At 37.8% G+C, this 14047-nt stretch overlaps 1 protein-coding gene across 3 annotated transcripts in view; it reads left to right on the top strand.

Moving 5' to 3' along the window:
- The window catches only part of HSD17B4 (hydroxysteroid 17-beta dehydrogenase 4), a 62993-nt gene extending 56368 nt beyond the window's left edge, over positions 1-6625 (top strand). For 2 of the 3 annotated variants that reach the window (XM_005488434.4, XM_074532175.1), the window contains exons 23-24: positions 4128-4255; positions 6204-6625. In XM_005488434.4, the coding sequence (XP_005488491.3) occupies positions 4128-4255; positions 6204-6293 (218 nt within the window). In that variant the 3' untranslated portion in view covers positions 6294-6625. The remainder of the gene's footprint in view (positions 1-4127; positions 4256-6203) is intronic. The other variant, XM_074532176.1, reaches the window with a different exon arrangement.
- Positions 6626-14047: the final 7422 nt, after the last annotated feature.

Below are 14047 nucleotides of genomic sequence, written 5' to 3'. Positions count from 1 at the left end.
TTAAAAGAAGACTAGCATTTCATTCACTTGAACTTCTTGATTCTACTTTTCTGCCAGATATGTAATAGAATGTATTCCATAGGATAAACAAGAGGGCACTCTCTCTGGTCATTGGAAAGCTAGGATTTTTCTGCTCTAATGTTTGGAACCTGTTCTGGAATTCAGCTTCTTTCTTTCATTGCTAGTTTATTTATCCAATGAGCTGGTGCTCTAGTTTAGTCTGAATTGTATTTTCAGCATTCTAGCCTAGGTGTAGGTCAGGAGGGAAGAAAGTGGATTGTGTATATTTCTAATCCTTCTATTTGTTTTTTTGCCCTGAAAAAAAATAGAATGAACAAGTTTTTGTGGTAGCTTTTCATTCTTTATAAAGTGGGGAGTTACTTTCCTTCGCTAAATACTAATATCTGATATATTTTGGATCACTCTTGGTCCACAGTGGCACTTTTTTTTTTAACTACTTGTATTAGAGAGGTCAACTCATTTATGATGCAGCCTATGAAAAGGGATGGATCAAGTAACAATAATTCTGTTGTTTGTTCTCTGTGTTTTTATAGAAAAGACAGTTTTGCTGTCAGAGTGTTTCGCTTTTGTGGCTGCCTCATTTTTTTCTTCCTTATCAAAAATCTTCATGTTATTTAAAAAGAATCTAGAGGAAGTGGAAATAACCTTTTTGATATTTTTGGGAAAAGAATGTACCACTAGATCAGTCCTTTTCTTTTTTCTTTCTTTTTTTTTTCCTTGCTTTTTTTTTTTACTTAGAATTTCTAGTAACTAGTAAGGATTAGCTTGAGGTGGGATTCAGGATTTGAGGTGATCAGCTTGAGGTTGGTATCCAGCAAGACTGTGGATCAGACCATCTTGATTGCAATCACTCAGGACATCTGGGAGCCAAGGGGCCAGGATCAAAGCCAGCACAGGTGTAGAAACGGCAGGTCCTGGCTGACCAATATGGTCTCCTTTTATGACCAGGTGACTCACCTCAGCAAAGCCTTTGGCACTGTGTCCCACAGGATTCTCCTGGGAAAAGTGGCAGTCCACAGTTTGGACAGTCATAATCTTTGCTGGGTAAAAAACTGGCTGCGTGGCTGGGCCTGGGGAGTGGTGGAGCCAGTCGCAAGTGGTGCTCCCCAGGGCTCAGTATTGAGGCCAGTCCTGTCTCATATTTTCAATATCATGGTTGTTGGTCTGGATGAGGGAATTGAGTGTCCCCTCAGCCCTTTCACAGGTGACATCAGTTTGGGTGCAAGTGTTGATCTGCTGGAAGGTTGGAAAGCTCTGCAGAGGGATCTGGGCAGGTTGGGCAGGGTCTGGGCAGTGGGCCAAGGACCCATTGAGGTTCAGCAAGATCAAGTTTCAGGTCCTGCCATTGGGTCACAACAACCCCAGGCTGTGCCACAGGCTGGGCAGAGTGGCTGGAAAGCTGCAAGCTGCCCAGTGGAAAAATATTGGAGGTTTTAGATGACAATTTGCTGAACATGGGCCAGTGTATGCACAGGTAGCCATGAGGGCCAGTGGCATCCTGGCCTGTATCAGCAACAGTGTGACCAGCAGGAGCAGGCAGTGACTGTCCCCCTGTATGTGGCACTGGTGAGGTCACACCTCAAGTGCTGTGTCCAGTTCTGGGCCCCTCACAAGAAAGACTTTGAGGTGGTGAAGTGAGTCCAGAGAATGGCAATGCAACTGGGACAGGGTCTGGAGCTCACCTCCTGTGAGAAGCAGCTGAGGGAGCTGCTGTAGTTCAGCCTGGAGGAAAGGAGGCTCAGGGAGACTCCTGTGCTGCTCTGTACAACTGCCTGGATGGAGGCTGTAGCCAGGTGGGGGTTGGCTTCTCGTGCTGCTTCTGGGACAGGACAACCAGTGACAGGACAAGAAGAAACATCCGCAGACTGCAGCATGGGCAATTCATGTTCAGGAGAAATGTCTTCACAGACAGGGTGGAGTCACCATCCCTGGAAGTGTTCATGAAACTGCTGTATTTCTCATTTAGTGCTGGAGTCTAGTTGTTAAGATAGTGGGTCTTTTCCAACCTTAATCATTCTGTGATTCTGTAAACATGAAAGATTTACCTTGATTATGGGTGCCATGATTATGCAATGTTAAACGTGTGGTTGTGCTTTGAGAGCTTAGTGTTAGTTGTAGATAGTGACGGTAAATGATGGTCTTGGGATTTCGCTAGGAAATGGAGAAGGAGAACAAGGACTGTACTAATGTTAAGTAATATCTTAATGCACAACAATGTAACGGCTGTTAGTTATGTACCATATTCAAAATAATACTTAAGGGTTATGAGAACTTTTCTGAGCCATTACACCTATTCAATTGTTTTTGTCATCTAAACCTGACTCTGATGAGACTGATGGATCAGTATTTTCAATAAAGTACATCAAAATTTCTTTTCAGCCAGTATTTAGTGAAGAATGAGAAGTTGTGTCTTGGGAGACAGTATGTCAGGCTTCCAGTATCTGGCTCACTTCTGGAGCAGTGTAGGAATGGTTGGGACAGGAAAAAAAATTATTGCCAGCAGAATGAAATACAAAAAGGGATTCCTAAGGTCCAGAAGTAATTTAAAACAGTTGGCTAGGAACTGCAGGCATCCTAGACACCATGTCTGTGTTTTGTGAATTAATCTGTAGTGCTTGCTGACCTCGCTGTTTGTCTCCAAGGGAACAGTTTGGCTGCACTAGTATGGTGCTTAACATTAGCAGCATTTGGGTAAAGGAGTATTTTAAAAGCACTGGTTAGCTTAGTCTAAAAGCTGGTATCCACTCTCAGACTTTAGTTGGTGTGTTTGGCTTGCATTTCATGATTCAGTAGATTATTTTTTTGATTTTTGTTTTCCTAATAATGGTCTGTGCCTGCATAACCTACATGAGCAATGTTAAAGGCTCAGGTATGTTAGATCATATAGTAGCTGGTTTGGGCCACAAGGATGTTGTTACATGGCCCCTACCCACAAACACAAATGTACAGATAATTTCTGGTGCTCAGTAACCTTTTTAAATTTCTTCCCATATTGCTTGAAGTTAGTGATATGCATTAAATCTGTTCCAGGATATATAATTTACCTTAAAATCAACTGGAAAATAATAATCCAATATGTCACTTCTCACTGAGCAATGCTGTATACTTAAGTCCCCTTCTAGTTCTGTTGTAACTGGATAAATATTGCTTGAAGCAGATTTCAGAAAATGAAAGACTTAATTACGCTAAAGCTACTCCCAGTCTCTATAGTTCCCCTTACCCTGTCAAAAATTATTTGGAAAAAAGTGGCACATAAGATAGTTTATGCAGAAATAAAGCTCTCTTTTAAGGCAAGGGCCTTAAAATTTGTCCATGAAGAGCAACTAACTGTCATCCATGATTCTGTGATTAGAGGTGCCATGTTATTACAGGAATATTCACATGAATAATGTGTGGGATGGGGGCGTGATGGATCAAGAGGCAAAGGTGTAAAGGAAAGACAGGAATTTGCAAAATCTGAGAATGACTCAGCAGAGCACATCCTGTCAAAATACTCTTCTAAACATGACACAAAACCTGATGGTGTTAGCTTTGTAGTAGATTATTTTGGCAGGTCATTTGGTGTGGGAAAAGAACACTCTGACGCTACAGACACTTGGAGGAATTTTTGTCTTTCCAGGAGAGAAAGACAGATAATTGGCAAGGCTTTAAACACTCCTTGCATGAAGCAGAATAGGCTATATTGTGTTGCCTGGGGGACAGACCAGGGAAAATAGGCAGTGTGTTTGAACACCACTACATTTGCCTTGTCTGACTACAGGATGCTGGTTTTGAACTTTGGGGCTTTATTACTAACTTGAACATTTTTGCAGTAAGTGCACTAATTAATACCTTGTGCATCTTAGGTGTCATTCAAAAATAGATTTACCATCACAGCAAGAATTTTGAAGTCCTTGCTGTAAACACCCTCCCCTTTCAGTGCAGGAATAATTTTTTATTTTCTTTCATTGATGAAGAAGAATTATACCTCATTTATTTTCTGAGTAGCTGATAGCTAATAATTTAGACTGGATGCTTTATAATAATAGGTAAGGAAAGTGCTGTTCTTAAGCCTGAAAGTTTTATCTTTATTTTGAAATTAAACTGTCTTTGCTCTTGCTTCTCAGCAATTGACTTAAAGAATGGCTCTGGAGCAGTGTATCAGGGACCTGCCAGAAATTCTGCTGACACTATCTTCACTCTCTCAGATGAGGATTTCATGGATGTGGTACAACAAAAGGTTAACCCCCAAAAGGTAAAGCCTGGGTGTCACAGACATACTGTCTTGTATGTAGACATATTATTTGCCTTACATCAAGCTGTGGTTCATGACTGTTTGCATTCTGAAATCCTAAACCCTGGGATGTTTTGACAGTGGAGACCAGTGTCAGATAAGGTATAAGCACATCAGTATCTTATACTGAATTAGCCAGAAAGTGTGAGGGGGCATTTATGCTATCTTTATTATCTTAAGACAAAGATAACCACAAAGGGCTAAAGCAGGGCCCTGATAACACCAAGGTTGTGGATTCAATACGTGTACAGGCTGTTCACTTTAGAGTTGGACTAGATTATCTTTCTGGGTTCCTTCCAACTTAGAACATACTGTGATTCTGTGACATAAAGCCTGGCAGTGCAAAGTTAGGAGTTTGTTTACTTCCTGGTACTTCACAGTATACAAGTTTAGGTTTGTCAGTTTAATCATTCAGGCTGTTTTGATTATGTTGCAGGAAGTTGATGTTTGTTGCAGTGGTCTGATTTATTGCTAGTAGTGCAGCACAGAGAAATGTCAAGACAATGCATGCATTTAGATGGTCAAAATTTACCTAAATCAGGATATTTTTCAGGGGAATACAGATTTAAGGAAGGTCTGTAATCTGGGTCTGCCATTTTAGCTTCCTGGAGTAATCAACTCCAAATGACTAATTTTACTAATAAAAATGCCTTGTGTAAAAGGAAATTGAACTGTCACAAATTTAATATGTCAGCTTACAGATTAAAGCTTGAGCAAATGAAAACTTTAATTAAAGCTCATCATGTATCAAACAGTTCCTTTTCTTTGATCTCAAGCAGAAGTTGTTGGAGACTTTGATTGTAAATTGGAGACTAATGATCATGGTGAATATTTTTTATAAGTCTTACATACCACATGAGTAAAATCCTTTGTGACCCTCTGTATACAGCAGTCATAAAGCATAAACAAACAAGATGTTGATGTGTAATCATCAGAATGCTAAAGAAAGTGATTGCAGTTCAGGAACATCATCTATGTTTAGGCATTAATGTTTCCTTTGAGTTTTTGTGAAGTTTTCCATCTAAAGAAGCTCAAAGCATCTATTCAAATTCTTTTCTGCTGGCTCTCTCTATTCTTTATTTGAATGTATTTCAAGCTAATGGAACTATGCAAAAGAACATTTAAGGAACTTTCAAAGGGCTTTCAAACTCCAAAGCCATTGTGAAGCAAAACTAGTTTAAAAAAAAATACGAACTAGATTGAAACAGGGTCTTTGAAGTAGGGAGAATAAAAATGTAATATATCAGCATTGAAGTGAAAATACTGATTGATTTATGACTTTGCAAATGCAACTAAATGTTGCTTATTTCCTGTTTGTTGTAATATGCTGTGTGTAAAGCCACTGCATTTCTTTGGCATATGTGTGTAATACATTGTTCAAGTATATGTTTGTATTTGGTAGGAATTTGAGTCTGTAGCTTACATTTTCATTAGTCTTTAATTTTCATTATATAGCCTTTTCAATCCATTTTTTCATTTCTTATAATGAAATATGGATATTTGTAATGTGAGGGGATGATGCTGGGAGCTTTATTTTTTGTGCCCTGCTGAAGTTTTTCCATCAGATTCTGTGAAGGCATTTTTTCTTACAGTTGGAGAAATGCTCTGTGCTATATGTGGAAAGGGAACAGAGGCCACTGAAGTTGCTTTGTGTTTATTTTATTTAATTTTTTTCTCATGAGTGACAGCGTTGGTCTTCTCTGCACTATAGATAAAACAATCTGGTTGTGGATGGCATTAGAATTGAACAGGTTTTTTTAATAACTGATAACCAGTTAAGCATTGTGCACTAAAGGCTTTCTCCTAAGTGCTAAACAACCATTCTTTGGCTTCTTATTTTATTCCAGTGACTCTTTGGTTTGTTAGTAAACAGTTGAATACATGTTTTTCCCTTCTGTTTTTTTTTTAGGCATTCTTTGCTGGTAAACTAAAAGTGAAGGGGAACATCATGCTGAGCCAGAAACTGGAAATGATCCTGAAAGACTATGCCAAACTCTGAACTGCTTGATCGTCTACCACATCAGTGAAGAACTGTAGAAGATTGAAACTCAATTAGTTCAGAAGCGATGATTTGCATTTGCAGGCTAGTTAATACCAGTGTACTGATTCATTATACTGCTAATACACAAGCTGATTTAATTGCTGTAGACAGAAGTTACAAAATGAAAATAACTGTTATTATTGTCCCTTTTTAGTTTCTCAGCAATGGTAGAGAATCATACTTTTTTGATTGTTCCTCTTTACCTAAATGAAATGTATTTAGTTCTTAAAAAGAAGCATATATTTCTATGTTAATTCTGAAGAAAATTAAACCAATAGCCTTCATTAATATCTCCTTTTATGCGTCTGTCAGTCTTCATTCATCTTGCCTTAGATAGACTTAGCTTCTGTGAGTCTATCTGGTTTATTATTTAAACGAATAGTCTTTGTCTCAAGCTCTCATGATGGTATCAAAATAACTGGAAGATGGAAGTAAATTCCATTTACTTACATCATGTCATTATGTGGGGTTTTTTTTCTGCAGAAAAAACCTCTTGGAACTTTGAACTCATATTGATTAGCCATTTTCATATGTTACTCTTGTAAATCATAAAGTGGTTAACATTTAGTGTCTAGAGGAAGCTTTTTCATGTGAGAGGCATTAGCACTGCACCAAAGTCCGTCACTAACGCCAAACTGTTCTTCATGTAAATTCATTCTCTTAAGGGCAGGCATCATGGCAAAAGGGAAAGATGGAAGTGAATTCCTCATTTTCAACCTACGGCCAGAACTGAGTTAGCATCTCTAGCTATATATATTCCTAAACAATGTATGCTCTTAGTCACTGATTGTCACATGAACACCTGAAAATTTGATTTCATCAAAGTGACCAACATTTTGCATGCTCAGTTATCTCATTTTTCACCTTCAGATGTGTTCTGTTGTGTTACTTTTTAGAGATGGAAGAATTCAGACCATCTGAGGCTTTTCTTCTTGATTAGAGGATCTTTTACAAGATGAAATTTTTTATTCTTTGGGTTGTTTTTGTCCCAAAACTTCCATTTCCTGACTTTGTGAGCAGACTATAGCCATTAAAGAACCTTGTGGGGCTGCAGATGAGCTTGGCAGTTGGAGAATAAATTGTACATGTTCTAATACTAAGTTATATTCTCAATAAATTTATTTCTTCACAGCTGTGCTATCAGCCATGCTTTGGTTCAGGTGGAGAAACATGAAGTATGTCAACAAGTATCTAATGTAATTCACATCATGAATTGATGGGAAACAGAACAAATAAGAAGTTTGCCATCTTAAAGAGGCCATCAAGTAGAAATTATCTAAGAAATGTCCTTTTACCACTTACCATTTACTTTTTTCATAGCAGTCGTTTTCATATATAATACGACATAATAATTGCCTGTACTGCCCAGCTTCTGTTTATCAAGCAGGTTTGTGTCAAATAGGTAAAGGGATCTTCTGTTAGTTTCTCTGAAGAAATTGCATGAGAAAGAGAGATAGATTGATTTCAGCTTTGTAATTTTATGCATGAACTTGGTACACCAAAACCCCTGGTTTTTTGCATACATATTTCCTGCCTATAAATCCATATATACTGCCATAAAACTATGTGTATTAAAGAAAAAGGAACTGTGAGTGACCAACTGTGAGACTAGGAAAGCAATTACCAATACATCCATATAAGAATATGGTATTTGTTTTAAGTTACATTGTTTTATAATTCTCAGCAGGTGTGGTTGTTTTTTTTCCCCTCAACCTCATACAAAGTCTGAAATCTGAAAGTACTGCTTCACAATGAAGGAACAGAGTGTTAGCAAGCATTTTTTATTTCCTCTGTTTAAGTAAGAAGCAAAAATATTCAGATGGGGTAAATTAGTAATACTGAAATTTGTTGCAATTTCACAAGTTGGAGATTACTAAAGAACATAATTTAGTAAAATGTCTTGGTATGTGTTGGTTGAGGATGAAAGATTTATAACTACTCTTGTAATTTCTACCCTGCATAGTTTCAGCTGAACAGAAGATCTTTACTCTGGCTTCAGCTTTCTCCCACACAGTGAACTGGTCACAGATGTTAACCTTGAGTGGAACGGAAAGTCCTGTTCTTCCTTTTGCATACCCAGGCTCCCTGAGCACACCTCTCAGTATTGTGATAGACTTTTTAGGAGTATAACTCAGGTGTTTAATTATTTCATCTGTTTTATGGCCTCAGTAGCTGTTATTGATTATTTTGGCATGTTGATTTTATTTCTAGTCCAATGTATTTAACCTAAGAATGTTGTAGTTAGGTGATGCTAGTTAGTAACTTGACCTGCTTACTGCTGCAGGTAAGGTCAGTTTGCTGTGTTAAATATATACATGGTGTGGTTTGGAAGGTTTGGCTTTCATTTTCTTCCTAGTACTTGGAAACATTCTGTTTTTGGTTACTGGCTTTTAGGGGTAGTATTCTCAAAAACAAGTAGCAAACTCAGTATTTTTATGAGAATCCATGGACAGAAATGTTGGCCGTTTTGGAAGGTGGTTGTTTGAGCGTGGATGATTGACAGCTGTTTTCATCTAGAACAGTCTTCCTGATTCAGGGTATTGTGTATTCAAATCTTTAATGTCTCTTTTGTCTGGAATGGTTTTGGAGACCTTTCTTATCATATCCATGCAAAAATACCTCTGTAGCGCAAGTCCTAAAGGCATGCAACAGTGAAACACCCTTTTCTTTCAGGGTAGCTGCTTCTTTGAATATTCTTTGCCAGCAATGAGTGCCTTGGATTGCAAAGCCACACTTGTTTACCAAGCAGCTCAGATAACTCTTCAGTGAGACTGCAAAATTTAGTAGAAAATAAGGAGGCTTTTGCAAGCATTTTAGCAGTAAGATTCTTAGTAGTGCATATAATCTCTTTAATGTAGAGTAGAAGATTGTCTGTCCTGAATTGCCATATGTGCCTTACAGTGTTTGGATTAATAGTGTGAAAAAGGTGTTGCCTGGACATGAATGTAAAGTCTGGACTTCAATTTCATGATGCTGACATAAGAATTCAGTTGCTCATCTTTCTGGAATAAGTGAGTAACTGCTACACATGGCATAGTATCATTTTATTTCTCTTTTCCCTTCTCCTTACACTCATTACAGTCTTCCTGCTGGCTTGCAATCCTCCAAAAAGTAAATTGTGATTCCACTGACATGTGTCCTCTTCAGTCATTTATGGTTTTTCTAATTAAAGGAGGGGAGCAGTAATAACGGATGGGGAAAGTTTATGCTTTCTAGTCAGTGGAATTGTTCTTAATTAGTTTGCTTCAAAGTAGTTCAATACACCTTCCAGCTACCATCAATAATTACAGTTAACAGCTCTTTAAAAGTTGACAAGTGTGTTCATATTCAGAGAATATTAAAATGATAGAAGTGGCGAGGAGCAGAGGCGTGAGAGAGCGGTATACTTGAGCAACTGCAGGCAGAGGAACTTGGATGTTGTCTCCTCTAAGACTTATTCCCACCCCCCATTAGAGGAGTTCACTCCTAATAGTTATTTGTATTCATTGGGTAGCATTCCCTGTAAACGGTCCTTTATCAGTCAGGAGTTAATTTGTTAAATTAAAAAGCTTTATGAAACTGGAGGATTCAGTGATACAATAAATAAAATATTCTAAGGCGGATAAATGGGCATTTTAAAATAGTTTAGCAGAGTAGCATTCAGAAGGTGATGACTTCGTTTTCACATAGCACAGCCTCCTAGCATGGAGAAAGATCTTGCTTAAGCCAGGAGAAAAGGAAATACTAATATCTCCACATTCCTGCTATGGATTTTTAAATTCTACTTCAGTTGGTGCAGATATCTTCCTACTTGCATGAGAATGAGTTCTCCACAATTCATCTGCAGTAAGAAATTTTGTCCTTCAGGCTGTTGGCTGTTTTTTCAGCAGACTGACCTAGAAAGCACCAGACAGCAGCAGGTATGAAGTCGATTAGGAAGAATAAAGTAGGCTGTGAATGTGGTTTCTTTTATATGACTTCCATATTACTCTCATGATACAATTCAAATGCTTCATCTGCCTAAAATCAGTTCACTAAACTGGCATGACAGGACCTTAGATGAGTGGGCAGGCTGAGCTCTGAGAGGTGTATCTGTTGTGTCTCTCAGTAAATACTATCAAAGTTCCCATTGTCTGCTATCTAAAATCACTATTGAAAGGTCACTGTGTCTCAAAGATAGCATCAAGCAAGGTTTAATAATATGCGAAATTGTCTGAATTATATGGTGTAATGGTGTGTGCATCTTTCTAAGAGCCATTTTAGAATACTAATTTCCTTATATTTCCCTATGCTACATTTGCCCTGATGATGTCAAGTGCCTTTTTTCCTCTGGAATCAAAAGTCACATAAGCTGAAAGAACAGTTGAGAATACCCACATTTGAATAAATATATAATTTAGGTTAAGATTAAATGTTTCTGAATTTCGAATTATAGAAGCATATAATTACACACTGTCATAAAATAGTTTTTAAAAAATATCAGCAAGTTGGTGTACAGAATTTGTAATTTCTTTTTAACCAGTTCTTCCTCTTTTCCCTTTTCCTGCCTGAGCTCTTCTTGCATTTTGCCAATTGTCTTGTGAAGGCATGTCAGAAGTATGAACATAGGCTAATGTGGCACTCAGTAGTTCATGAAGATTTGGATTTGGAATGGGAAAGAAAGCCCCATTGTGGTAACCTAGATTTCATCTATATCTCGCTCAATGTCGTGACAAGTGAAGCAGCCATAAAAGTCTTACAGTTATGATTCCAGTACTACTGTGAACTAAGAAAAAAAAGGGAGTAAGTAGACATGTTTGTTTTCCTATCTCAGTTTGTGTTTCTAACTGCAGCCCACACAAAAAGGAGTATGTTACTGTAAATGCTAAATAAACAATTGTAGTGAATTGTTGAGGTTTCTTTACATTCTCTAACCAAATAGTTTTGTGTTCCTTCACATTTACAAAGAAAAAGAAAGGAACCATGCTCATCTCACACTAGAGTCGAAGAGTCTACAATCTGGTTAGTGTTTCCAAAATTATTAGGACAGCAAGTACACATAGAAAATAGAAATTGAGTTGCTGTCTCTTTCAATCAATGTGCCTAGGTTAGATTTCAAAGCAGTACACAAGTATTTTTCCTCTTACATTGCACTTTGTGTGCTGTTCTGCACTCGTAGTGTCTCCATTGAGATGAAGACCATGAGGCTTGTGGGGCTGCCTGACCTTTCTGTTCCCAGCTCCTCAGCCTCTGCCTCTCTTCTGCCCCAGCTGGTCTGTGCTCTGCACAGTTCAGCCTTCTGCTGCGAGAATCTCAGCCTGATTTTCATGAACAATGGGAAATGCAATGGATATCTGCTGTAACCTTATCTGAGCTCATAATAGCTCTGGTGCTGAGAGCCTTGTAATCCTGTTAGGAAATGAAGATAAAAGGTAGCAGAGTTTCTGACTGAATGTAATAATACATGTGGGGTTTTTAGGTGTTTCTTTTTTCATGAAGACAAAATGAGTCCATCTGAGGACTGTATCAGGAAAAATACAACTTCCCTAGCTCAAAAGATACTTTAAATGAATTTCTGATTATTTTTTCAGTCTGTTTTTACATGTGTGACCAAGGACAACAAGCAAAACTGTAAATGTAGAAAAGGAGGAAAAACTACTTGTCATGACCACTTGTCATTTTTCTTTTTCTGAATTGAAAAGGAAGGCTTTAAAATGTGGAGAAATGTTCCCTGTGTGGTCTGTGATGCACAACACTGATTCAGATGGCTTAAGTGAATGCCCAGAAATCATCTATCTCTGAGGCTGCCAATGGTGACCACAGACTAAGGTCCAGTTTCACTTTACAGAATTCTTTTGATAACTGATCTTATTCATATCTGGAGGAAAATAAAACATTTGTGGTCATTCAAAGTTAGTGTGAGATTTTGGGGCTTTTTTCTCTGTTTTCAAAAAAGATACATGTATCTGCATGCTTTTTGCAACTTCGAGTGTGTTGATTAATTCCAGGCCACTTAATGATCCTGCAATTTCAGTAGTTTTCATTATCAGAATCTGAGGCCAGTGTTGTTTATTATCAAAATACCTTATTTTGTAAGGAGATAACAATTTACAGTCAGAATGACATGCTTTTATTTAATTTTCCAGAATTCCAAAAAGAGCTGCTGAAACCACTCATCAGAGGACAAGCGCTCAGTTAATCAAATCCCTGCTTGATGGTGTGAGATCATGTGAGGGCCTCTTGCTATTTCCTAGCAGGACTATGATTAGTGAAGGAATTTTCGTTTATTTATGGCAGTTTCTGTAACTGTAGTAGTCAGTCTTACTAAGATCGACTGAGAGAGTCTGCAGCACACAGGGAATCTTTCTAGTGAAGGTCTAGGAGACCAAAGGAAATTATTTTTCACAGTGGTTTAGACACCAGAGGCTGTAATGTATCTTCATAGCTCTTCATGTAACAGTTCTGCTATAACAGCTTTGGACTCACATGATTGTAATGCAATTTATGTGTGTTTCAGCTCTAAGCTCCAATAGTAAATGTATTGCTACACCCAGTTAGACAGTAATTTTTCTTAAGTGCCTTCTCAGAATTTCATAGGTCTGTCAGAAGCTTTCATGGTTTCTGAGATTTTGTAGCTAGTATAAAAATTGCATAGAACATTGGTTTTGAGGGCTGATAAAATGCTATTTTAAGTAGATGAAAATGGAGACATTTAACCCATACCAAGCTAACAGTACTCCCACAGAGTTTGCTCTTTCCCCCCTCAGAAGAGACCAAAAATGAAAGTGGGGTCCTGGGTTTAGAAACACTTCTAGGTGGTAGGTGCAAAGCCTGCTTTACATACAAATTTAGCCATCGTGAAGAGTTTGTCTCTAAACATCTTTTCTATGCTCTCCTAGAGGTTTAACATGTCTGTTTTATGGAGCACTCTGTCACTCTGTTGCTAAGTGATTGACAGAGGGAACCAAAAGGCATACTACATTATGTTATTTTCACTTATTTTTAAGTAATTCCTGAAAGAACCAGTCTGCACTTTGATGGTGTAGTCACTGATGTGATTGACTTAGAGTTGTTGTATGAAGGGCATCTAAAAGTAGACAACAAAATATTTTAAGTTCTATGAATTTGCACAGGGCTGATAATGGACTGAAGAAAATTCTATCTTCAAACCACCTGTAGGACTCCTGGCCCCTTGGTTCTGTTACCAGAGAAGACCTTGGGCAGACAGTACTTCTCACATTTTCTTCTAATACTTCTTTCTTGCAGTTTTAGCATTTAAGTGCGTTTTAAGGGTTATTTTGGAGCAAGGCAAATGTTGTGTAAAGTAACTGAAGTCAACATGGCACTACAAACCACTTTCAGAATTATCAGTTCTAAACTTCTCAGGTGACAGTTGCAGAAGCAATTATCATTTAGTGAAATTCAGCTGTTAAAAAATGGGCCTGGATGTTGTTAGTAATTAGTAAACTCAGTGCTATGTATAAGGCTTAGTTGCTCGTCAAAAACTCCGTATTATCACTCTTTAACTCCAAGCAGCAATGCACCTTTAAACACTCTACTTTTATGCCTTTTTTGGTGGTTATGAAGGAATATGCAAATGTATACAGTTTGAAATTCTGATTTGATTAACAGGCAATGCTATTGTAGATTGGAATTAATTAATGCATTAATTTTGTGTGTACCCTGCATGTACACACAAAGGTACTGCAATTCCTTCTTTGATGCTTGGAGTAGTATTAAAATATGTATATATA

The sequence above is a fragment of the Zonotrichia albicollis genome, chromosome Z (assembly GCF_047830755.1).
Source record: "Zonotrichia albicollis isolate bZonAlb1 chromosome Z, bZonAlb1.hap1, whole genome shotgun sequence".
Classification (NCBI taxonomy): domain Eukaryota; kingdom Metazoa; phylum Chordata; class Aves; order Passeriformes; family Passerellidae; genus Zonotrichia; species Zonotrichia albicollis.
This window is presented reverse-complemented; position numbering and strand designations above follow the sequence as displayed.